At 41.6% G+C, this 26,034-nt stretch overlaps 1 protein-coding gene across 4 annotated transcripts in view; it reads right to left on the bottom strand.

Moving 5' to 3' along the window:
* The window catches only part of LOC117937671 (partitioning defective 3 homolog), a 368,949-nt gene that overhangs the window by 190,755 nt on the left and 152,160 nt on the right, over nt 1–26,034 (bottom strand). For all 4 annotated transcript variants that reach the window (XM_034861772.1, XM_034861774.1, XM_034861775.1 and 1 more), the window contains exons 6-8: nt 7,916–8,022; nt 7,381–7,464; nt 2,198–2,323 (exon numbers count right to left, since the gene is read on the bottom strand). In XM_034861772.1, the coding sequence (XP_034717663.1) occupies nt 2,198–2,323; nt 7,381–7,464; nt 7,916–8,022 (317 nt within the window). The remainder of the gene's footprint in view (nt 1–2,197; nt 2,324–7,380; nt 7,465–7,915; nt 8,023–26,034) is intronic.

The following is a 26,034-nucleotide window of genomic DNA, read 5'->3' as shown; positions in this document are numbered from 1 at the left end:
TGTATGAGGAGTATCAAAGTCTCTCAGTATAGTAATCTGTGTGTGTGTGTGTGTGTGTGTGTGTGTGTGTGTGTGTGTGTGTGTGTGTGCCAAAACACACACTTAGTCTCATGCGACTTTGGGGCCGAATAGGGAAAGACAAGAGCTCAACATGATTCTGAGACGCAAGAATTGTTTAGTCTGGTTTGCCGGTGGCACTTAGCATATAGATAGGCTGGTCAGGAGCAAGCCATGCTGCAGCATAGGGGGCCAAAGATGTGGAGGATTTTTGGATTCCAACAATCCCACCTCCTGTTTTCAGACACCCATTACCACGCCAGTAATACCATGCTGATTCTATCCAAATGACAGCCGTTAAGCTGCTTCTGCCACAACAGACAGCACTTCATTCGAGCGGTGTCACAGAGGCGAGGCGCGCACGCCGCACCAAGCCACTTCTGCAGGATTTGGTCTCTCCCATCTTCATTCTTATGGTAATTCACAAAAATCACTCATATGTGCACATTGAGGGGTGATGACTGACTGACTGAGTGTGAGTGTGTGTGTGTGAATGCGTGTTTGTGCACAAATGTTCCCACCTGCACATATACAGTGCCATCACTCCAGTAATCAGCCTCCATGCGAGCCTGATTGAATAATAAATTACCCCATCAATGCATCATTACATTCAGCTAGATTAAGAGGTTCAAAATATTTACCCATGCAAAACAATCCAAGGAGATTAAACTATCACTTTACATTTTTGCTCTGTGCGGCGCACAATCAAGGGGAGTGAGGGGGGTAGGACGTGATGAAAGAGACATTGGGGCATACACGGAGGAAAGTTTAGCTCCTTCAACTCATATTTACACATAATCACTAACATCATATGCATTTGGATGCTGGGGAAGAGCACGTTTTTGGCAGGGGGGTAAGTGTGGAACGCTACAAAACATCACTCCCTAGTGGATTTGGTTTGTAAGCCTCTTTCACAGTAGAAAAGGCTTGGAAGGAAACTGGCATGTTTACTAATGACATAGCACCGTTTTGAAAAGAAAGAAAAGAAAGAATCCTAAAACCTTAGTGGCTTTGTACACAGTCTGATGAACACATTAACATAATGTGCTAAGGTAACCGTGATAGCCCGGAGTTTTACAAGCTGAGTGCTTTTCTTATCTTTGTAAAAGTTGGTTATAAAAGTTTAAGTATTGTTTGGTTAAAGAACATACATCTTGACATTGATAATTCTCCAAAACAATGCGTTTTAGTCTATACTTTTTAGTCTACTTCTGAATAGAGAGGGGTTCAAAATTTAGTTTCTGTCAATCATCCAGTAGGGTGGCATAAGCCCAGTGGTTTTAGATGACTATGTCCAGCCCAGTATGACTGTAGGCTGGACATCGTTAGCAGGAATCCGGGCTATTTCTTCCTGTGGAGGAGGAGTGGATGATAAGGGAGAAAGCCAAGCAGACCTCCATTCACTGCCTCCAGAATCCAGCCTAGAGGAGAAGCAATCTATTTCTTAGCCTGACACACACACACACACACACACACACACAAGGACACTTTGACATGGGACTGCAGGGCCTGCAGGGCCAGGCGACCGCCATACCCACACACACATACACACACACAGTCACGAGTGTAGCTAAGATGTCATAGCTATGTGTAACTGTGTGTGTGCAAACAGTGTGAGAGAGCTCCCATTGAGGTATATGTGTGTGTGAGGAAGAATGGTGGCTTGGGGTAAATAGGTGGAAAAGTCCCAGGTTTATATCTTTATTCCACTTTAAGAAATGAAGAGGAGAGATGAATCGAAAGAAATGAATCGAGAGAAGAGTGTGGGTGGTTTTGGATCAGCGGTGGTGAAGGACTGCAGGTCACTGAGACCTATTACAGGAAGGCCAACAAAGTCAGTAATATTTCTGTTTTATTGTGCAGCTGTGTGGGTGTCACATCTCCCTGACGTTTGGGCTCTACTTATCTACGGCAACACTATTTACAGCCAATGCTTACAGTATGGCCTAGGAGGACCATGCTCACTGAATGTGTCCTAACAGGAAGCAGTGAAAGATATTAAAATGGATGGCATGCAGTGCACTTGACAAGATAAGAACATACTGAATTAGAAATGTTTGAATTATGATGTATGCAAAAGATGATGTTAAATATATAACCACCCGACAGAATAGATAGAAGGCCCGACTTTAGAGCTTACTGTTCGAAGCGCAGGTTACGAATGTCTCCCTGATTAATTTTGACAATACAGTCGTTCTCCTGGAAGAGACGCTCCTGCTCAGCTTTGCCCCCACGCTCCAGTCGCTTCACCAGCAAGCCCTGAGTCCTGGAAATAATCACACAACAAGTTACAAATAAAACATCATGTAGACACATACACTACTGCAGCAATTACACCACACACAGCCACATATCGATATACTGAACAGCAGGCAACATGTTTCAAGCCTTCCCTGCATCTATATATTTACAAAGGTAATGACATCACATAGAAGAGGACACTGAAATAAGCTAGCTGAGGATCACTATGCAAAAACTGAAATAAATATCTTAGTTATCCAGAGTTGATATCAGTTGTTTTGTTATATATATATAGATAGATAGATAGATAGATAGATAGATAGATAGATAGATAGATGGATAGATGGATAGATGGATAGATAGATATTTATTGATCCCAAAAAATGGGAAATAACGCTGTCACAGTGTTACAGCAGCACACGTACATTAGTCACACAACACAGAATATAAATATAATTGAGATACGAGGAAAAATATATACATACAGTATACATAAAATAATAATAGGAATAAAATTTAAGAATAAAATAAGAACAAATATTTAAAGATATACAGGATGGGAAAACAAAATGTGCAACTGCTTAAATAACATGCTAAATGTATGCTAAAATGCAAATGAACCAATTGTGCATGTTGCCCCATAGTGCAATGTTGTGGTGTCTAAAAGTCTCATTATGGCCTAAAGATGAATTACTTGTACAGCGGTGCAACAAAGTTCTGCAAGTTTTTGATAATTTCTTGTGTATCTTTTTCCCACCAGGTTTTTGGGGAAAGTAAATAGCTTTACAATGTAACGTTACAACGCCAGGTTGTAACTGTAGTTTGGCACAATGCTGTCATTTAAAGTTAACTTCCCATACTCTAAGCTAAACTCCGGCATTTAGCGGTGGCCTGGAGTAGCACTCTATACTTGCTAAATGTTAAGCCTGTGTCCATCTCTCTGTCCTGTTTTCTGTTTGCTTTTCTGTAGGCAGGTTTGAGAGAATGACAGGGAGGGTCGTCTAAGGTAATCCACACCAACAACTAAGAGATCATCTTATGGTTTCAGAGAAAATGCTGCAGTTGCCTTCACTAGAGCTTAAGATGAGAATAAATACCCAAGCAGTTCCACAGCAGTGCCATCTCAGCAATCCCTTCACAAAAAGGCAACCTTTACCTTGGAATACTCCCCCCCCATACACACAGACACAAACACACACACACACACACACACACACACACACACACACCAAATAAATACATCAGTGAGCTCCTAGGGGCTTTAGTTAGGCCCTGAGGATAACCACATGCAAAGAGATCTGATGTGCACTCGCACAGCAAAACTACAAACTCCATCCGTCTCTAAGGCGCCAGATGCCTGAGGTAGCAGGTAGATTGACTGAGTGCAAACGTTTGGTGTCCTTGCATGAACTGACAAAAAGTTTGGCGGCTTACTTATGGGAAATTAATCTTAATGCTGAAATATATCGGAGCCGAAACTATTCAGAAGCCCAACCAAGATGTTCAAGATTCAGTCAACTACACTGCAATCAATAGCTTATTAGTGGCAAGGACAAAAGATGCGTGCTTTTCATAATTTTCACTTACTTCCTGTCGTTTCATTGGACACAGAAACAACAGCACATTTAAATTGTGACCCTGTTTACGACAGACGTCAAGGGCAGATTCAAAGGGCTCTTTAGCATACAGCCAAACAGGGCCACTCTCAGAACATTGCTCTAATTGGCTGCATAATGTGGACATCCACGCTCTCGCCGTAGACTCATCTCAGCTCCTCAATAGGGGTAAATGGCTCAGCATTAAGTTGAAATTAAAGATCAGAAAAGGTCCTTCCCTCTTTCTTGGTGTCTAAGCCGGCGCTGCCAGGTCAACTTAAGTGTGTTGAACAGAGAGTAATTGCGGGCCGTGTGGAAGCGGACATGATTGTGCTTTAAATCCATAAGTGTTGGCAGCTTAAAAACAAAGTATTGTGAATGGAGATTACAGCATGGACACAATCTAATGACTTCTGATCTGGTAGCAGACCAGAGAGAGTAGATTAAGGAGTTTTGGTTGATCCCTGATCAGTATTCCCAAGCAGCAGCAGCAGGGAGGATTGGGGACAAAGCGGCATCTTTCAGAGATTTGAAGATGATGATGATTTCCTAAAAGCACTATTATTTCGACGACTGTAATGCACTTCCACCCTCTCACCTCCTCCACATCTGTGTGATGGTTTTTTTTCGAGATATTTATTAGTTTCTTAGAGAAAGCAGGATAACTAAAGCAAAAAAATGTTATTGTGTCTAAATGTTGTTCTTACAGGCTCTAGAGCCCCCGCCACATTGAGGACTGCTTGCTCAACTGTAAGCGGAACTACGTAGTCATTCAAATTATTTCTAATGCCACAGAAGCCACTGCGAGTGAATCCTTTGTTTTGGATGTTTTTATCATACTCAGTGATGTGTCAGCATTTTTGTTCCGGTGCTGCCTGCTCTTGTATCCCCGGCTGTCTGGAACTCTGTGCCCCACGGTTGTCTGGAACGGGCACCTACTAGTAAACCACAACCTTATTTTTAGTTTCATAAAATGTCCCTGAATTCACGAATATTTAGGAAATTAACACATATATTCCAGCACTTACATCACAACAGCTGCTGTTGCTAGTAGTCTTGCATTACCAGACCTATCTCCGCAGTGCTGTGTCATAGCTGGAGTAACTATCTAGAAGTCGGCGAGTCTGAGCCGCTGTAAAACGGTGGAACAATTTAATTTCCTAAAAAGGCTAAAAGGTCCCTATAATTTTGTTTTTTAGAAGCTTTCATTGTGAAGCAGTAACATAGGGACATGCTGGGTCTTCATCAGCAGTAACAAGACACCTATATGCGAACATGAAACATAAAATAAAACAGATAAAATATAGAAAACTAAACTTCAAAGCACAAAGATTCAGATAGAAGTGAAAAATGTATTGAAAGCTGAACACACTGAGACTTTTAAAAACCCGCTTCTACCCATGCACAAGTCGTGACAGCTGTTATTAGTCAAATTTTTAATGTATGATTTATATGAGAATAACAAGTGAAATGCTTACACACTCACACCAATGTATTTAGAGCTGTCAACAACTGATTGGCTCACTCAGATCAAATTTAAGTGAATTAACAAGGTGTCAAAAATCAGCACAAGGATTTTGTAGTTAGAAGCTTCTCAACGGACTAGGGAGAAAATCCCCAGACATGTTAGGACCTATTGTACCTAAAACCCAAGAATCAGCATTGTAATACTGTATGGCTTTACTCCATCTTGTGGCTGGGCAGCAGAGCTGAGAAATGATTTGAAGGAGGCCACCTGCTCTCATCTACTGCCTTTAATCAAATGTTAATCCAATCAGGATCAATTTATGCACGGCAATTATGTCCGCAGTTTGTTTACAATTCAAACTGGTCACGGAATGAGAAGTTCATTAAGCAAAGAATGCATCTGCGAGGGGCGTGTGTGTGTGTGTGTGTGTGTGTGTGTATTTATGTGTATTCAAGTATTCAAGGTAGATCAGCACTGCTCACAGACTGTTAGGGTGTGTTAAGGAAAAGAAAGAAACAGCAAGAATAGGTCCATAATGTTCAAAAACTGCATGGGTGTAAGTTCATGCCGGCTAAAGATTTGTGCATTTGTATGTGTGTGTGTGCATGCGTGCGTGTTTTGAGTGAGAGGGAGAGAGCGAGGCTCTACTCTCTCCCTTGCAGCTGTCTTCCCCTCCTGTTCTGATCTCACTTGATGTCAGTACAGTGAGCCAGCAGCCGACGCTGGAGAGCCTGCAGTTCCTTGTTTACTGTCTGTTTTTTGCGGGCTGTCTGACCCCTGTGGCCCTGGTCTAGACACTAATGACAGCCCGCTGAGCCTAATGCCTCCTGTCCGAGCACACAGCACACAGGAAAGAGCTGGACCAGGCCATTAGCATCATCCCACTGACCAGACGCTAAGTCTTGTCATGTCTGAAGTTAATTGAACGCTGTGATAGCTGTTTCTGCTGAACTTAGCTGATGGAGAAACAATTGATTTGAAATGCTGCTACATCTTGCAAGATGCAGTTTGATTGTGTGGGAATAAAGCACAGCATGTCTAATGAAACCGCTGAATGTGAACTTTATTTAAGCAATATTGCTTGGTGAAAGCTATCATGACTCATTACTTTCCGTCTTTGACTCAGGGTAACTCAAGTGCCACAGCTTCTGAGGGAGTCAACTGAACGAGGTCACAGCTAAATATAGTTTCCTGACACTTTTGACACTTATAAACAACAATGGGATTAGTGTCCCAAAGAAATGACACGCGGCAATCTTCAATGACAGCCATCCTCTCTCCCTCAAATGTCATTCCGTTCCATCTCCGTACTTTGTCTTTTCACCTCGCTCCCCTGCCTCCCTCTCCCAGCGCTGAGTAGTCACATTCACCTTGGTGGAGTGCCAGTCCATTGCTGTGCAGCGGGGATCTGTGTTATACACAAGCTTTTAGTTTGATTACATCTGGCCACTTCCTCTGTCCTTTATTTTTCATGGAATAACTGTAAACTACGATGCATTCCTCCTCTTGTCCCCTGTCATCGACACTCCTCGTCAGTAAAAAAAAAAAAAGGCAAATACAGCAATCTGAATCACCTTCAAGGCAGAGTGGACAGCATTGTGACTTACGTTGGGATAAAAAAAAACATGACTTGGGAAAACTGTGAAAGTAAGAGCAAAGCTGTTTTCATTTTCTCCCCCCACTGGGGGCTTTTTGAGCTTTCGAATATGAGCGTTGGTGGGTATGGGCGTGGTGTTTCAGCAGTGAAACGCACAAAAATAATATAAGATGGCCAGTAGAATCAGATTGAGTGAACAAAACAGCTTGCAGCAACTTGTAAAAAGAGGTGAACTAGAAGGAACAGAGAGCAGAGAGTGAGGAAGGAGATGAGAGTGAGAAACAGTGAGTAAAAGTAAAAAGAAAGCAACATCCACAGGGCTTTAAAGTAGGATGCAGGAGACATATTGGATGGGGAAAACAACCAGCTATTGTTTCAACTAAGCTGCATTGATTCTTCGATTTTTTTTCAAATTCTTTTACCTGACATCCTGCGAACTGAGAGGCACAACGTGGATCCCGAGGGGCCCTCCTCCATTGGACACCGTTACTGGTTTGAGCAGGGATCTGCAGGAAAATGATGGATGAGGCCGAGAGGACGAGAAGAAGGAGGAGGCAGGGGGAGACGTGCATGCATAAAAAGACAAAAACAGGAATGACATGAAAAAGAAGAAAAGCAGGAAATAAAAGACAACACGGTCCAACATGACGATATTGATGGGATGTCTGGGATGGAGGTTGGTGCAGCCTTAATGGTGGAGGCTGCATTGTGTTGTCTATGCAAAGTCATCCATTACAAAGTCCAGCTGTTGGACCCCAGGGTCACTTAGGGACCTAAATGGAGACTCCAATTAAGTGATTAAAATCAGATTGGTGTGCTTAAAGTGAACAGATTAATTGAAAAACGTGTGAGGGAAGGGGGGGAGGAGGATAAGGTTAATTTGTGTCGATAAAGACAAATGAACACGAGCAACCGTTGATGCAGATGTGTGTGATGATACTGTTGTGGATCACTCACTCTAGACTCAACGCAGGAGAATATTCCAATGAGGAATCGGCCCTCCCTATTGGCTCAATCCTTTCAATCCTCCTTTCTTGTCTCCTTCGTTCTTCGTCCTCCTCCTCCTAAAAGGAAAGAAAGAAAAAAAGACAGGATAAATCATTGAAAGACTGTTCCAGCAAAGTAAAAGACTCAGACTCTCAATTTTGCTGTGCTTGCATCCCACTCTCCCCTGCCTAAATCTTCCCTCAGGCTTTTAATCCAATTACCTGCAGGGACGAGTAACAACCTCAAATCTAAATCAAAAGAGACTTTCAGTAGAGTACAGACGGGACCACTGATGCCGCTACAGAAACATCCTTCCCCAGCCAAAAACTTCAGCAACTGTAGTGACAAAGTGGCCGTGATCGATGGCTCCTGCTCAATCAATCAGGTCTGGCCTGAGGCGTGGCACTGCTGTTGGGGTTTTGCGGTGATGCGATCAGGTCTAGAGTGAAGGAAAGTGGTCGCGCCCACTATCATTTGTTTCTCTCACTCTCTTCATTTCATTTACTCATCTTCCTTCAGGGCCATTAGGCAGAGGGGCCGGGAGGCGGTGGCTTTTACAGGCCAGCCAGACATCTGAGGATTTAACTAGGCTCTGGAACGAGAGAAGTTTCATGCTCTCCTTAATGGGGGACAACATCTTTATCTGAGCTCTCTTAATGGGGATGGTACAGATTGAGCAGTGCACTTACAGTACATGCAGTGCTGACATCCACCAGGTAGAATATGATGGGGGCATATTTAATAACACAAGGTTCAATTTGCACTAATAATCTGCTGAAGGTTAGCGACAGGAGGAGGTGGAAAAGGTAATCAAGTTGTGACAAGCACATTGAACGTCAAAATTTCAAATTTGAAACGACAAGGTAATTTCAGTTTTTGCTTTCAGTCCTGTTAGTGACAGCTCATCCTTCTGTTCTCACCACAATATCAATATCACTTATCGCAAAAGAAATATCAGCAGACAACTGAACTTTAAAATGTAACTGTCATTCTCTTTATAGTGGTGCCTTTTATATTAAATGCAATGTTCAATATGTTCAATAAAAGAATGTTGGAAGTTATCTCCTTTAATTTTTTTTAAATTCAACAAACAGTTTGTTGTATTTTAGCAGAATCCTGAAAGCAGCAGAAATGCAGAACTGAGTACACTTTTTATAGGACTGGGCAATATATCGATGTTGTATCGATATCGTGATATGAGACTAGATATCGTTGTAGATTGTGGATATATCATAATTTTGTAATATGGTAACTGTTGTCTTTACCTGGTTTTACAGGCTGCATTACAGTAAAGTGACGTCATCTTCTGAACTTACCAGACTGTTGTAGTTGTTCTATTATTTATCTTTACCCACTCAGTCATTAAAACACTTCTGGAGAATATTTATCAAAAATTAATTGTGTACTGTACATAGCATTTTGTTAAAGCAACAAGTCAACCATACAGTACTGTATATCAACATTGAGGTATAGTATTAAGATATTTGATTTTCTCTATATTGCCTTGCCCTAGTTTAATATCTGTTTACTGTAAGTAATATCAGCATTGCATGTTTCCCCAGTATCATGCAGACCTAGTGTGTGTGTGTGTGTGTGTGTGTGTGTGTGTGTGTGTGTTTGTCAGCCCCCAGACAGCGAGTCGCCTCCTTGGGAGGGTCTGCTGAAATGCTTTGTTAGCCACCTTCTCCCTGCCCTCACCCCTTACCTTCCTCTTTCTCTCTCTTTTAGTAAAATGTCAAGCACATCCAAATAGGTCTTGTGGTGTGGTTACTTCATGGAAATGGATTCTACCCTTTTCAGAGCCCAGGATATCTTTGGCGACACACAGTCGCGGCACAGAGGGACTCTCTCCCCTATTTATTTATAAGAGTGGGGGCATGAAATTTTCATCAGCAGTCAACCTTAAGAGACCTCGACTCACCCTAGCTGTCCGTTTCCCCTCTCTAAGCGTTTGGTATGAAAATGAGTCAGTCAATCAGTCAGCCCTGCCTTTAATTACGTGTCAGCCGAGGTCCCAGGTGCCTCACGGGGCCATTATTCACAAAGCCTTTTTATGAAACCCCCCGGTGGGTTGGCTGGATTTTTTAAATACATACAGTATATATATACTTTGCACAAAGGACCTGGACACCTGTGGGGAATCTATGAATAAAGATAGAGGGCAGGTGAAACTGGAAAAGAAGAATAAATATAAGCACATATACTATGAGTATATACTATCTGACGAGATTGGCAGATACACAGATATGAAATCCAAAGAAATTTGTTGACTTAGAAAAGTTCACCCGGCACAAAATTATGGCGGCGATGGTGGTCAATTTTTTTGTCTCATTAGACAACAGAGTGATGTGATTCGCAGTGTTTCATCCCAGAGAGTGACATGTAATTAACTTCAGTAATAGTAGCTCTCAGCAACAATTTCCTCTCTGTTAGTTTGCTCCTGCAGATGGCAAGTGGTTGTAATTTCCCTCCTAGCATCTTTCTGCTGAAATGTAAGAAAAACTAGCGCTAGTAATATAACGGAATAGAGAACAAGTGAAGAATAAGGAAAGACTATCTGTGAGTAATATTGTCAGAGCACCGAGGTGAAGGGATTCTTCACTTACAGCAGGCCAAAAAAGCACCGTGCAAGCAGTTGAGTGTGTGAATGTGAGAAAGATAAAATTACCAAAAGATGCCACAAGTAGAAATCAGAGCAGATGTAAGGACAAGGTGATATATTTCTATTCAGGTATATTCCAGACGACTGGTGTGAAAAACCAAGAGGAACTGTGAAAATGACATGAAAAGTAAGAAGGAACTCTGTGATGGAAAGGAAACACATTGAGTGAGCCAAACCAGAGTGAGTTTGCAATGAAGAAGAGAAAAGGAATTGTGAATGAGGTTAATGGGACAGAAAAGATAATGTAGGCCTCAATCAGCCTCAGTAAATTCCTGCTTTGTTTCAAGTGGGGAAATATGCCAACAGGATGAGATTTCCACTTGTTTCAAGAACTTTCTTAACATTTACAGCCTTACACGCCACTGATTCAGATACTGACTTTCCGTTCGAGGTCATCTGTGGAACAGTTTAACTACTTCAGATATTAAAGTAGAATAATTTAACTGCTTTGGCAGGATTTGCTATGTTTTTGTGAAACATACGGTCATAATATCTAGCTGGAACAAATAACACACAGCCGTGCCAGTGTTTGGAAGTAAGAGCACATTTTCTCAGCTATTGTGAACGTTTTTATTCTCATATTTGAATGCACAACATGCTTCAACTCCTAGTAAATTTGCACCATAAACATAAACATATGATTGACACTTGACAGTGGATTCAAAAGGCAAGTGGCCACTGTGGTTCATTAGAGTCCAAACGAGGCTATCCAACCAGCGAGGGGGGAGCCTCTTCATTAGAGACTATGGACAAAGACTGTGCTCTAACACGTCTAAGACTGAATATGATAAATAATAATTACTTGTTAAGATTGACATTTCAGGCAGTGGATACTTCTTTCTATAGTAGCTGAGTTGAGTCAGTGTTGTTCGGTAGAAGAAGAAGCCATCTCCCTTCATATTCACTGCCAGCACACTTATTGTCTGTCCTCGTGTCAGTGGTAAAGCCGTGTACTGAGTGACAGCAGAGGAGAGGCAGAGGCTAAATATACATCCATATCTCTCTCTGCCCCTTCACTCACCCTCTCTTTCCTCCTTATTTGTCTTTCATTCATTCTGAATCTATCCCTTCCCCCTCTCCAAAAACCCTCCATTTCTTCCTCCCCTGAGTGCTTTTAGCACCCTGTTGATCCCTTGGTAACCATTGGAGTGGGGAAGCAACAAAGCTTTTCAGCTCTCCATGGCATTCATTCTTTGCTATCTCTCTCACCCTCTCTCTCTCTCTCTCTCTCTTTCTCTCCTCTTCAATCCCTCCCTCCTATACAGTAGGGAGGGCTCAGAGCCCTGATCTTTGGCCAGAAATCCACCAGCATTTTTTAACAAGGAAGCAAAACATAAAGCAAGGAGTGGAGCATTGGCCATCGGACAGCTGTAGCATTAGATTATTGAGACTCATATAAGAAAGAGAAAGAGCAACAGAGAGAGAGAGAGAGAGAGAGAAGGATAAAGAGAAAATGGAGAGGGAGTGCCGCAAAGTGCAGTCTTGTTACCTTCATCTGCACAGACAGGTTAGAATGGTGAAAGGAACAAGGAAGAGGCAAAGAGTGGGAGGGAGGGAGCAGCTGTCTGCTCAAAAAGGAAAACACTGTGCACACGCACACACACGCACACACGCGCACATACACACACTAAAGCCCAGGGTTGGGGTTGGGGCAAAGTGTGTTGAGGAGCTGTCATCCTCCATCAACCACTGTCCTAAAGGACACCTACTGTAAGTGTGTGTGTGTGTGTGTGTGTGTGTGTGTGTGTGTCATGCCATTAGCCATAGGCCAGTACAACATGTAGCTGTTAGGGGAAAGAGGGGGGAGAAGTGCTTGGGACTCCCTCTTGGGCCCATCTTTGGCGTCAAGGGCTTAACAAGGACAAGTTCAAAGGTTGCAGCAAATGGTGTGTTCCTGGCAAATATCCCTCCTTTAGGGCTGAGGTCCACATTGGTGTGACAGGTTCATGTGTGGAACAGGCCTCCCTGTCAGAGGATGTCACACGTTCCCTTACAATGGGCCGACCGTGCACAGCAGAACAATGGAGGCCAAAGAACAGGATATAGAATTATCTCAAAATGAACAATGGGGAGTGTTTGCTGTTTGAAAAAAATAAAGGAAACAAGCAATTTAACTGGAGCATTTGGTAAAATGGCTGTTGAAATATTTACAAAGACTGCCCTCTGGCCAGCTAAAAATATGAAATTGTGCGAGGTGACATACGCCCCTTGTGAAAACATTAATCTAGCCAAAGGTAACAAACAATGGCAACATGTGAAAAGAATCTGTTCTCAGTGAGTAGAGGTGTAAGAAAGAAAGAAAGAAAAAAAGCAGCAGAGGCGGCGGCTTTTCCTCTTCCCCAGAAAAGGTTAAGGAGCCATAATTGTACCCTCATTACCTCTAGTAAAGTTCCACAAAACACTGTACAACAGACAAGATCTAAAAGGACTTTACAGTACCGATGCATTGCACAATGGCATTGACGTATAAAGACAAGCTGCTGGTAATAACTCTTAATTGTCCCATTATTATATAAGTTCCTTTGACCTCACGAAGCAATTACCAATACTTTTCCATTTTAACCGGAGCAAGAAACTCGCTGTTTTCAATCAGCAGTGTAAAAAATGCCTTTATGGCATTGGACACAAAGATTTTTCACCTAAATTTTAACCTCAGATGATCCCAACTTGTGTTCTGCAAAAAAAAGCAGCTGCCTTGCCCAGCTGCTGATGGATAGAATGTGCAGTGTGTAGCATGACCTGGTCATAGCTGTGACAGAATTGACCATACATGGATTATTCTGCATGTTACAGAAGGTCTTTTATTCCTCATATCCATGCCTCAGAGGAAACTGCCAAATTACGCACCAACATGGCCTCTGTGAATAGATTGGATGTGACGGTTGCACCGAATGACCCAGCCACACCCTCTCCACCATCGTTAACCCTTCATTCCCCACCAGCCCATCAGACTCCAACGCCATTACAACAACCAATATGTCACAATGACTAAGATTATGAGACACTTATTTACATTGATGTTGGTGATAGGGGAACATTACAAAAGGCTGAGCGAAGAGTTAAACTGGTTAGTGGATGATGAAGGGTCATAATGACCTCCTTCATTCTACCCACAAGTTCCCTAAATGGTATATAATGGTTGTCAGCAGAGAAGCAAAAGCCAGTTTCAGCATACTGTCTTATCTGCTTTATATTGTTATGATCTTAAGGGTCACGATGATGTAAGCTAATGGTGATTTCCATACGTAACTGTGGGGATTTATTGTGTCGATGTGAAGCAGGTTGTACACAGAATATACAGCGTAGTGTCTACCGTATCAGACAGTCTTTAAATAAATGTTTCATTCGTTTTGCAATCTATTAGCTCCCTGTTGGACTAAAAACTGCAGATCCGGAAGAAAATATAAACAGTGTAGCCCTGGTGCTATCTCTCGCTTTGTATGTGTGTGAGGGAGAGAGACAGAGAGAGCGAGAGGTTACACAGTCCTATGTTTGTTTGCCAAGGGGAGAAGCTGAGGCGGCGCCTGTCCTCTGATGAGGACATGTGTTGTCTTTCATATTTCACACCATGCACCCATGAGCTCCAGGCTTCTTCAAAGGAGAGCACTCGCATTCCAGATTAGATGTACTATTCCTTTTGATAATGACGTGAGGGAGTCAAATATGTGTTGTTGTGCTAGGTTAAGACAGTGGGGAGTTTGTTTGGGTATAAAGAACCTGTTCTTTTAACCTGTTTTCTTGTCAATTTTTGTAAGAAACAAGGATGTGTTGCTATTAAGCTTCTAGATTTCACTCATCGACCCTGACAGCAAAGTTTGGACTTACCTTAGAATCCTGTGTTACCCTATATATATCGTTGGAACGCATGCGCCAATGCACATGTATACTGCTTACAAGACAGCAGTAATAATTACTAAATAACTGCGTAGAGGGAGACTATCTGACAAGACAAAGAACTTTCTGCAGCATGGTTTCTGAATGTAGCATTTTTTGATAGCATTTTCACAGCCATAAGGCCTCATAATCTATGAGCTAGCACTTTATTGTGTAAAAAAGGAAACATTCATCTTGTTGATGGCAAGGCCAGGCAAACCCTTTTTTAAGTAAAAAAAATAAAAAAAAATACTGTTTTTATAATGCAGGTAGTCTTTACGTTTAAAAAGAATATTTCTTAACCAAGCAATTTGACAACAGCAAGAGCCAGAATTGGGTAAGAATGCAAATCAATATTAATCACAATATCGTGACTAAATGATAACCAACATCAGTGGGGGTATATTAATATATCTCCATTCTCAATTACATATTTTCCTGCCAGTGATATGCATGATATATTGTATTCCCACTTAGCCAAGTTCAATTTCACTCCCCCATGCCAGTGCCTTATTTTAATCAACAAACATCTCCAGCCTTTAAATCTGTCTTTCTTTGTTTTGTCCTGGAAAGACATGGCTTCTGGCTCATAAAAGTTCAGGCTCTGCAGGGATTTACTTGAAGCAAATTACAGGGACAGACAGGTTCCTAATGCTGTTAAGCAAATTAAATCAGAGATGTGAGGCGGCATTTGTCCACATCAGGACGGAGAGCAGCGAGATGTGCAGGGGCGGGGGTGAGAGGCGGACAGTGTTGTTTGTTGATATTTGGAAAAACAAAGGCCGGCCTCTCTTTACCTCCCTCCTGCGTCGTATTTGTTTCTCAACAACAATCTGAGTCTCTTCTTTTGTCTCTGCCTACGACAGTGAGACCTGCTTTGTGCGGAATACATCATCTGCCAGCGTCTGTTTCATATCAGGCCTGGACTGATCTATCAATGACACGGCTGCCTTTGCCTTTGCCCACTGTATCGTTAAATTGCACTTTAATTAAATTAGGCCTGCTAATTATGAGGGCTTAAATCAATCACCAGGTCAATAACAAAGGCCTAAAGCGGACGGAGAGGCCCGAGACTTTTTCTAAACCTCATCAATAACAGACGCAACCAGAGCAGACCGCTCCTGTACCAGGGGGCCGGAGGTTCAAACGGGTAGGAATTACTGCGAATTAAGTTATCGTCGCCGGCTTTTGTCCAGAGCACTTCTTATGCTTACAAGCTCTGTGAATAATGTATGTTTGAATACAGTGAACATGTTTCAAAGAGTTTGAATGTGCATAGCATTTTGCATTAGGATAGCACTTCAAAGGGGTGTTTGAAGCACATTTGGAGTTTCTGGTGCATAAAAAAAAAAAAAACGAGACATTATGACATTCCAGACACCTGGCTTAGGTGAAGGGAGGTGATTCTGAACAGATAATCCTGGGGGTTGAGTGCGCAGCCCAGCTGAGCGGACGGTCCCAGCTGAATCCCGGTTCTTTATCCACGCATTTAAGAAGGTTCCGTGGTGCTTTTCACAGATTAATCATCATTTTGAGCTTATTAAGTGGGAGGACAGTCTGCTTTCCACTGCTCAGAACGTTTAATCCATCTTTCAAACTGTGAAGGTCAGTGAGCGAATGTTACCCTCTTCTAAATAATAGCGGGTGTTTGAATTTCAATGAGAGCCCCCGTGGTTTGGATCTGGATTGCAATTAAATACATTTTCATTTTTATTATTATTTTCAGTAGCCGCTCCTGCAATTTCGTGAGTAAGAATCACACGGAAACCTTGACTAGCATGGTGGCTGCCAGCAAACTACACTCCTTGCACTGCCAAAATGTCATCCAAACTATCTCATCCAACAGTTACTGTGATGCAAATGTTGCATCAGAGACCATGGCCGCATTGGAAAAGAAGATGTGGAGAGCAGCTATTCACCTAAGAATCTTATGTAGGATGTTTTTTACACACTGTGACCTTAAACTCTAAATGCACTGAACATGAAGAAGGAGGGAATGAAAAAGAGAGAATGAGGATGAATGATGTTGAACTATGAATAATTAAGTGGAAAGTAAAGCTTTGGTACACATTGCTGCGAGTTATTACAGGGGGTGAACGGTCTTTTCCACTGATCGGCTGTTGTTTGCTGTCTTGTTTGAGCAGGTGGGGTGGGGGCGAGGGGGGTGATGTGGGGGGGGGAGGGGTTAGGGCTCATCTGTAGCCTCATGGGATCAGTGTAGGATGAAGGGGTGTGTGGGTGTGTGTGTGTGTGTGTGGGGGGGGGGAGGGGGGGGGCCTTTTATTTCATTTTAATTGGAAGCTGAAATTGTTGGATAAGGGGTAGACAGAAAGCCATTTGGCAAAGTCCTTGGTCTCAGCGAGGGCTAAATGAAGAGGGCCGTGTGGAGATGAGGGGCCTGTGGAGGGCCGGTAATGAAGAAATGTCCCAAAAGACTTGGGCACAGTCACAGTAATCTAGTGGCCCAGGAAGGGCCGTTAGGGGAGAATGGGGGAGGAAAGAACAATGGCAGGGAGGGGAGGTGAAGGATGTAGGGACCGCTTTCTGAACTAAAAACTCAAAACATCCTTGAAATTATTCTTGATTTTTTTGTTTACATACAGTACGTCGTGGCTCTGAGTGCACTGAGTGCATGATTTATCAAAAGAGTGTGATGGTTAGAGTTAAAGATACAATAGAACAAGTGATTGCAATCACCGATAAGATAAGAGCACGACGGAATCATCAGTGTCACAACAAAGAAGGTAGATCGGAGTATGCATAGTCTGTTTGCAGCATGTAAACATTGTACATGTAAAGACACACACCCAGAAACATGAACTGAGCACACCCTACGGCATGCTTAGATATCAAGGTATCTGTTCATGTTTCAGCCAATCACATAACAACATCAGCCGGAAACTCCCTTTCCAACCCAACGGATACAGATAAACCCCAACTTCCGCTCCACTGTTTTCTAAATTGAAAAGGCTGTCAGCATGGTTCTGGTTGAAATGATGATTGCATGTGGGAATATCAGAGTATGCTGTGACGGAGCTCAGTAGGGGTGCTATTCTACACAACAGCTCCCATGAAGTGTATACCTAGACAACAAAGAGGAAAGAATTCCAAAGGCAAACCGTTACAGAGGTGCTCTTTGCTAGAATGGCACCGTTAGCGCTATCTTGACTATTCCAAATTCAATGTGGGCATCCATTTTTGAAACACTTAAAGGATTATACCATTGATTTTGCATGTTTAACGGAAAAACATTTCCAATGGCATAATTTTTTTAGATTTCTCAATACAGACATTCCAGACATGAGATGGCAACCGTTTTGTTTCATAGAAATATGAGGATTAGAACTTACTTGAGACAGCCAATCTATTGCTGGGAACAAAGTGGTATCTTGATGAAAGTTCTACTCTACTGAAGGCTATGGACACTAATTGCATGGGACCTCCAATCATGCATCTGTGCATTGCGAATGGTAGTAATAAGGTAAATAAAGGAATATAGGCAAGATATTTTGAGATCTGGTGGACACAAACACAAAGTTGTACTAGGTGACATCTTTATCGTGACGTGACAGCATGCCCTTTACAACCTTAGTGCTGACACATGTTCTGTATATCTCCTTTATAAGTCACTTTCAGCTTTTCTCTGTCACATGTTGATATAAACTGGACAGAAAGAGAAATGGCTCGCAATCAAGAATAGAGCAATATCTGAATGAAACTCCAAATAATACCGCTTAGTGGTACAGCACAGAGTAGCTGGCTACCATGACTACATCTGTATGGGAGGAACAGAAATGGACGGATTGGCCCACTACCATCTCTCTCCTCCTCACCCTCTCTTTTTAGAGGCTTTCTATTCCTCCATTTCCTTGGCTCTGAAATTAAACCACCCCATTCCTCTCTGTTCACATCTAACTGTGACCACTTTTGTTCTCTGGCCGATGCAAATGAAACGGGTCTCTTCGGCTGAGATGGCGAAGCAGCCCTGTCTCATGTTTCTCTGTGGCACTGAGATGTGGATGTTTACTGTCGGACTGAGCCTTATTACATTCCTTCAGCAACTTAAAAGCATTGGCCCCCTAATGGGACCTATAAAACAGTGAGAAAAGCCTATTGTAACAATGGACCTCATTGTGTCAGAGTGGACTCATTTGGCACTCTGCTCCAGAGTGGAAATGTGTGGCATATTTAAAAAAAGCAGTGAAAGAGAGGGTGAGAAAGTATAAAGAAATCAAATAAATAGGAGTAAATGACTTCACACTGTGGGAAATCTGGCACTGCCAATCACCAAAATCCATCTAGAGCCTTAGTGTCTGTCATAAAAAAAGAGCTTTTTAGCTGTACCTAATGCAGAATATACCTTCCTATGTCTTTATTTCTCTCACGTCCCTTTAAGTTGGAGTCATGATCATTAAAGGAAGGCAACTTTTTACCATGTCTGCTGACAAGAGGGGTGTAAATAACTTCACAGCCTGGCCTGAATATTAGATGTGCTCCTCCTACAGAAGATCACCATTCCCCTTCAAAGTCTCTGCCTCCTCTCAAGGAAAAAGTAATTGGATCCAATGACAAAATGTAGGAAGATAAGCACAAAATGACTTCACCTTAAGAATCAGTGTAAGGAGTGTGCACCTTCTTCTCCCAGCTTTGTTCCCTGCTGCCCACGCTGGTTTGGCTCCATGCTGGCGGCCCCGTTTTAGTCCCTCAAGTCATCATTGTCTTCAGCTAAGGTGCCCCTGCTCCCTGTGATTTGTGGGTAATGAGCTGGCACCCCCCTGCCCGTATTCAATTATTCTCATTGAGAAAGTGATTTCTCACTCCACAGAGCAAATCCGAGAAGGCAAAAGCGTGAACTCTAATCAAGAATTAACACGTTCACAACCAGCAGTGCGGGGAAGGATAGCCACCCTGATACTGTAGACGTGGTGTCGGAGTGGACAGGAAAGATGGGAAAGACAAGCGAGGGTAGAGGGACAGACAGTCAACAAATTAAGCCTGTTTTTCTCGTGTCCCTGGAAAACTTTGTCTTTAGTGTTTTGAATTGAGAAAGGGCTTGAACAAAACTTGGTTTCAAAAAAGGTGATGTGTTTACAACCTAAGCACAGATAGCCTTGCTGAAGGGCTGTTCGCAGTAATTGGGTCTGAGCAATAATTAACCATAAAGATAGGGAGTGAAAAGAGGAGGAAGGTGAGTGTAGGAATATGAAAAGACCAAACACAAGCATAAATACATATAGACAAACTGATCCCCAAAAACATCACAAAAGAAACACACATACATACAAATCTACAAATTGCAATGTCCAATTATTAAAACAGGTGCAGGTGTGTGTTCCAGTGATTCCATAGTTTTGACGAATATCTGGTATCACTAAGTGCAGGATTGATTATAGCATTTAAAATTGTATTATTTGACTCAGTTAATCGGCATATAAATCTGTACATAATCTTCCTCAACACAGCGTGGAAGGTGGGAACATCACACGTGTTTGTCTTTGGTTTATTGTAGCTGCACCATAGATGAGCTGTATACAGTGGAGTACAGTATGCTCTGAAAAGAGATATTTTAACTTCTTCAGAACACATATGAAATTTGCGTGCCAGAGTATTTGCTTGTAAATGTATAATTTACAGCACTGCCGCTGTATATCATCGTCATCACAAAAATCGTCCCTGACAATGTGACCCAAGTATTTTACTTTAGTAACCACGTTGAGGTCTCGCCCTGACAAGTAAAAAGGGGGATAGCATAGCTTCCTGTCCACCTTAGTTCTGACAATCATTACAACACTCTTTTTAGCATTTAATTTGATGTACATAGTCTGAGCAGACTCTAAGCAGTTGCTGTAGGCCAGCACTGTATGGTGACATAACAACTAAATCATCTGCATACAGCAGATGATTACTACAGCTATCCCCCACCATACATCCAGTTTTACACACTTCCAATATCCTAGAAAGATCATCCATATATAAATTAAAAAGAACAGGTGACAATTTTCCCTCTTGTCTAACCCCATTGGTCACTGGGAAAGGAGCCGACATTGTCTTCCCCCATGTAGCTTGCATAGTTTGGAGGGAATACCAATAATGCAAGATATATATATCAGGTATAGGGGGACCCCCAGCTCTTGTAATTTTCTAAATAATTTACCGTGATTGACACGGTCAAATGCGTTGGATGCATCAAGGAAACATAAAAACAATGTTGAACCATGTATTTCATACTTGGTACCAAGTTCTTTCAGTGCATATATACACACATGTCTGTGCTATGTTTCTTTTTAAAACCACATTGATTGTCAGTGGTTATTATATATTCTTGTAGTCTATCAAACAGAATTTGTTCCAACACTTTAGAGAGTATATTTGCTAGAGCAATCGGCCTGTAGTTTTCTATGCTTGATATCTTACAGGTTTTGTCTTTAATTCATTAATTCCAATGCAACATAATGATCACATTCTACAATGTTTTTTTGTTTACTTTGATTTCCCATTCCCATTCATTTTTCAGTGGCTTTCACACCCTGACAAAACTAAAATTTTAAAGGGGAAAAAGGAAAAAAAAATAAAAGATTCAGGGTAAAGGTTTTTGCATATAAATAGTCCAATTTCAAAGATGGCAAGAAAAAAAGCTCTCGGGAGTGTCAAAAACATTGCTATCAGCCTTCTGAAGCCTGAATCAGTCAAACCCTAATCTGAACTGTCTCGTCACACACACACACATCCACACAGAGGAAGACAGGTTAAACATTTGCAGGCTACAGTACATACAGCTGATAGAGAAGAGTGTTGGCAACTTTAAAAAAATGTCTGCCGCCTCCTCTCCTGTTCAGACGAGATAAGAGAAGAGACATGATTTGTGGGATTTTCAATGAAGTAAGAAAGGCAAGAAAACCAAGACGAGAAAGAACAAATGACAGATATCTTGCTTAGAGGGGAAAGAAAAGGCCAAAATTGCATGGAACTTTGTCAGGGAACAACAGAGATTGACAGCTTTTGTTGTTCTGCTTTTCAAAGAGGTTGATTCCAAATTCTGAGTAGAGCAACATTTTCAGCTTTGTCTCGCTTCCAGTCCCTTGCTGGCACTTTTCACATGCTGTCCTTGGGAACTACATTTGTCTGCTGTGTTATGTGCTTGGGATTAAGTTGTGAAAGTTGTTCTGAATTGTTAAGCACTTATTTCTATCATTCTTATTCTCTGTCTGTCTCGGTGTGTCTATCTTGTGTGTGTGTGTGCATGTGTTTGTGTGTGTGCGCGTGCATGTGCGTGTGCATGCGCACTTATGTGAAGGTGAGAGGGGAACCTCTCTGAATGCTAATAGACGCAGGGAGCCGAGTGAGAAAAGCTTCTGGGCAGAAAAGCTGGTGGACGATTAACTGTCGTGTACTCAATATAAATCACTCACTCTCTCTCTCTCTCTCTCACACACACACGCACAGGTTGATGGTGATTATCACAGCAGTTTATTTAAAAAAAAAAAAAGATGTTAAGTTAATAATGAGATGGTAATTAGCATTATTTTTTGGAATTGCTAATTTACAATCTATTTCCTCTGCCGTGGAATGAATCAAGAAAATGACACTACCATTAATGTGTGTGTGTGTGTGTGTGTGTGTGTGTGTTTGTGTATTTCTTACACACTTATCAAATGACAGAATTACACAAATATGTAATACATTTTGCTTCAGGCTGTGTGCTGAAATATATCTAATTTAGAATTTAAATCAGATTGTACTTCTACTTTTTTCATTTTTACATCCCCAAAACATTGGCAATAGTGATAATACTGATACTACATTCTCACCTTAAGTTCACTCAACAACAGGTAGTCAAATCAATCAATAAGCACATCAAGTCAGTACAATGCTAAAGCTAACCGCCCACTTACATGTGAAAAGAGGAGGTGACCAGTAAAAAAACGCTCTGTTCTGTCAGAGGTCATTGCATTCCGGCCGGGGTTTAGTGGATATGGCTAATGAATAGAGGAGAGGCTACTGTGACCCTGTTCTCACTCAGGTCGCAGAGTGGACTGGAGCGTCTCTGGTGAACTCTCACACAGGTCCAACAGAGGAGTCCCTTCTCTAAGAGGCCATGACAGCTTTGATGTTGCATGGACCGCTACAAGAAATCTTTCCAACAACAAGCAATACAACTTGTTAACACTTCATTAATGAGTCTTAGACATCACAACTGCACTAAGTGCAACTTAGTGGTGGGCTAAAATTATCGGCCGATATTAGGCATTTCCCGATCAATCGGTGCCTGCGTTTAAAACGGGGGATTTAAAAAATAATAATGACAAATAAATTATTCTGATAAATGAATATTTAAAAAATAAAAACGGACTGTCAACCATGTTATGAGTGATGGCGTTGCATAGTCTGTCCACCAGAGGGCGCTCTACAACGTCCCTGTTGGCCATACTGATCCATTCTTTTGTTAATATGTCTTTGTTCAAAGGACTTTAAGTTTGTACTTTTATACATTTTATTTATCAGAACTTTAATATATTTGATGTTCCTCTGTTCTGTTGTGACAATAAAACTAATTATTATCATAATATTTTAGTGAGAACTCATAAATAACTACAAATAACTAATGTTAGGGAAATCTGTTTATGTTTTCTAACGCGTTTCTGGATTTCGTTTTTTACAATATATATCATCGCCTTTTAAATAACCAAATATTTGTATTGGTATTGGTGTTAAAAATCCTTTATTGGTCGGGCTCTAATCAATGTTAAGTAGTTCTACATTTTCATTTCCAACGTGTATATATTTTAAATATTTGTTCTTGCATTCTTTCCTTTTTAGTATTTCATGTATTTGTATCTATCTAAAAATGGTCCATGTAAAAATAAGATACAGTTTGTGTAATCTATCAGATTCTAAAATGATGACTGTTCTTAATTCCACTACCTGAACATTTTACCTTCTATTAAATGTCACTGGAAGAAAGTCACATTACATCAGATAAGTTATAAAAGAGACACTTTTGCAGTGTAAAAAGAGAGAAATGGAAAGAGGGCTACAATTATAGGGAAAAAAGTAGTAAAAGACAAAAAAAAAAACATGTTTTTTGTGGGTATTGCTGTGTGCTTGGAATCAATGTTGAATACACAGCAGCACCTACTGGTTGCCTGACTGGTCAGGCTCACTGGGCAGCAATTAGAAAAGACATATGGTGCTTGCATCTTGCATGTATGCATTGAAGAGATCTTATATAGACTAAACATACACAAGGGATCTCTCTCATCTTGTCATGGAACATCTTTGGAGTTAACTAACCTTCCTGTGTGTGTTTCAGGTCAAATTAGAAGGAAAGTCTTGGATATGTGCAAGACATAGGACCCAACAGCGGGACTGACCGCACTGCTCTGGAATTTGGGTTGCTGCTTTTTCAGTGCACTCTCCTGCACACACAAAACCCCCGACCTGCTCTTTATCAAACATAAGCCCTGACTGATCTAAACCTAATGCACTCACAAAGCAAACACTGCATCCCCCAGAAAGCACTGAAGAGAAGAGAAACAAGTGAGCTCTCCTCCGCAACCTTACCTGTTGCTCACTGTATATATAACCTCGCTGTATATGTCCCTAAGTCATTGAGAGACGGGTACAAACAAGAAGAGTGACAGAGAAAGGAAGAAAGAAAGAAAGAAAGAAAGACTGTGTCAGGCGGCAGGCTTTGGGGGTTATTGCTGTGTTTGCTCTCCATGCTCAACTACTCTAACATTGCCCGCAGCATGCCTCAGGGTCTGCAGACTGTGTGGGCTTCACCAGCAAGCTAGTCAGGAGAGTAGACCAAGTTCACTCACCAGCTACAGTGCATAGAATTAAATGCTAACTTGTTTCAGAATTAACCAACCCGAGGGGTTTCCAAAGTCATTTCAATTGAACAGAAACCAACTCAAATAGTTATTTTTGAGTCAAACTGAAAATCTACCCCGTAAGGAGACCCCTGGAAAGCCTTCTAACTGTTGTAGAGAATCCACTTGGAGGGCAACTGGCGGCTATACCACATAGCACAAATTCATTCACTGTGCTTTATTTATATTTCCCAGCCATTACTGCGATTGTAGAAAAGTAAAGCTTCATGGCGAGAACACCAGTCAAACAACTGAGTTAAAATAATAATAATAATTATAAATTATAATAAATGAGTAAAAATAAAAAATAAAAATGAGATGAATCAGTTCACAAATTCCAATCTGTTTGTTTTGCAAAAAATCTTTGACGCAAAACTATAAAATGCAAGGAGTGTGTCCACACTGCTCCCGGCTCTCTTCTTCCGCATTGAAGTTGAAAAAACTCAACTCCTTTCAATGTGTTGGCTCAATTATTTAGTTGGGCACCTCGCCACTTTGGTTTCCTTTAAAACTCGCCAGACAAGGTGTCTCATTTAGACAACAAAGAGAGGGAGGCACTCAGACAGTTGGAGGCTTGATCAAAGATGTCTGATCACAGGTGTTTCCACTCAGACATGTTTTTGACTCTGTTATGTAAGGCTTAGTTACGCTGTTTTTTCCTGTAACTCTAGAACTCTTTGGGTCTCTCCCCATGTGAGCCATTTTGATTGGGTTAAATCCCTCTATGATTGACAGCTGGTGTCATTCCCGCCTCTGGTACAGCTTATGATAATCATCCCTCATCAAGGCTGCAAAATAATACAGCGGAGAGGCACTCAGCTAGATCCGAATGTGTGTGCGCATTTGCAAGCATGCATGTTTGTGTGTGTGTGTGATGCTGAGCGGGAAGGCCCATTAGCATTCATCAGTGGCATAATAGGCCAACGTTAATGTCAGCTGTTTATATAAAGAATAACTCATACGGCCTTGGCGTATATGGGCTGATAGAGCATGCTTTCTCCATGCCACATTTGGCAGTGTGTGTGTGTGTGTGTGTGTGTAAGGGTGGCGAGGGATTGAAGGCCTGAAGCTCCCAAAGTCTCAAATGGAATTGTTTGACACTAAAGTGAATTTATTGACTGGTTAGATAAACATTAGACAAGGCAGGCATACTTTCCAGATACAACTAAAGGGGAGTGACGGCCTTGTGATCAGCGGTCAAAAGCACTCACAAATCACTGCATAAAAAAAAAAAACACTCATCAAATTCATGAAGTTGTTTTTTTATCAATATTCATCATAGATTATAGGTTTAAGGGAGAATCAATGTAAACCCCCACAATACTGCCCCTTACTATATACAAGTTGTGTGATGTAAAATAAAACGCTGACAGAAGAACTCCTGCATCTCCTCCGCAACCCAGCTTCAAATCCCTCAGTGAGTTTATTGCGTCTGGGTTCTCGAGAGGCCGACTGAATGACAGTATCTACAGTTACTGGTCCAATTTCCACAGAACCTTTGGTATTTAAAGCATAGAAGTCAGAGTGTCGTTTTAGTCCACTTGTCTTATACCTAATTTATAGCAGGGGGTGGGAAATAAATGGGGAAGTGAAGCACTTTAAGAGTGTACCAAATGGTACCGGGCACAACAGAGCTGCCTAAACTACATTAAAGGAAAAGATTTGATGTTAGACGAAGTGCT

This window comes from Etheostoma cragini, chromosome 22 (genome assembly GCF_013103735.1).
Source record: "Etheostoma cragini isolate CJK2018 chromosome 22, CSU_Ecrag_1.0, whole genome shotgun sequence".
Lineage (NCBI taxonomy): Eukaryota > Metazoa > Chordata > Actinopteri > Perciformes > Percidae > Etheostoma > Etheostoma cragini.
The sequence above is the reverse complement of the archived record's forward strand: the minus strand, read 5'-3'. Positions and strand labels throughout refer to the sequence as shown.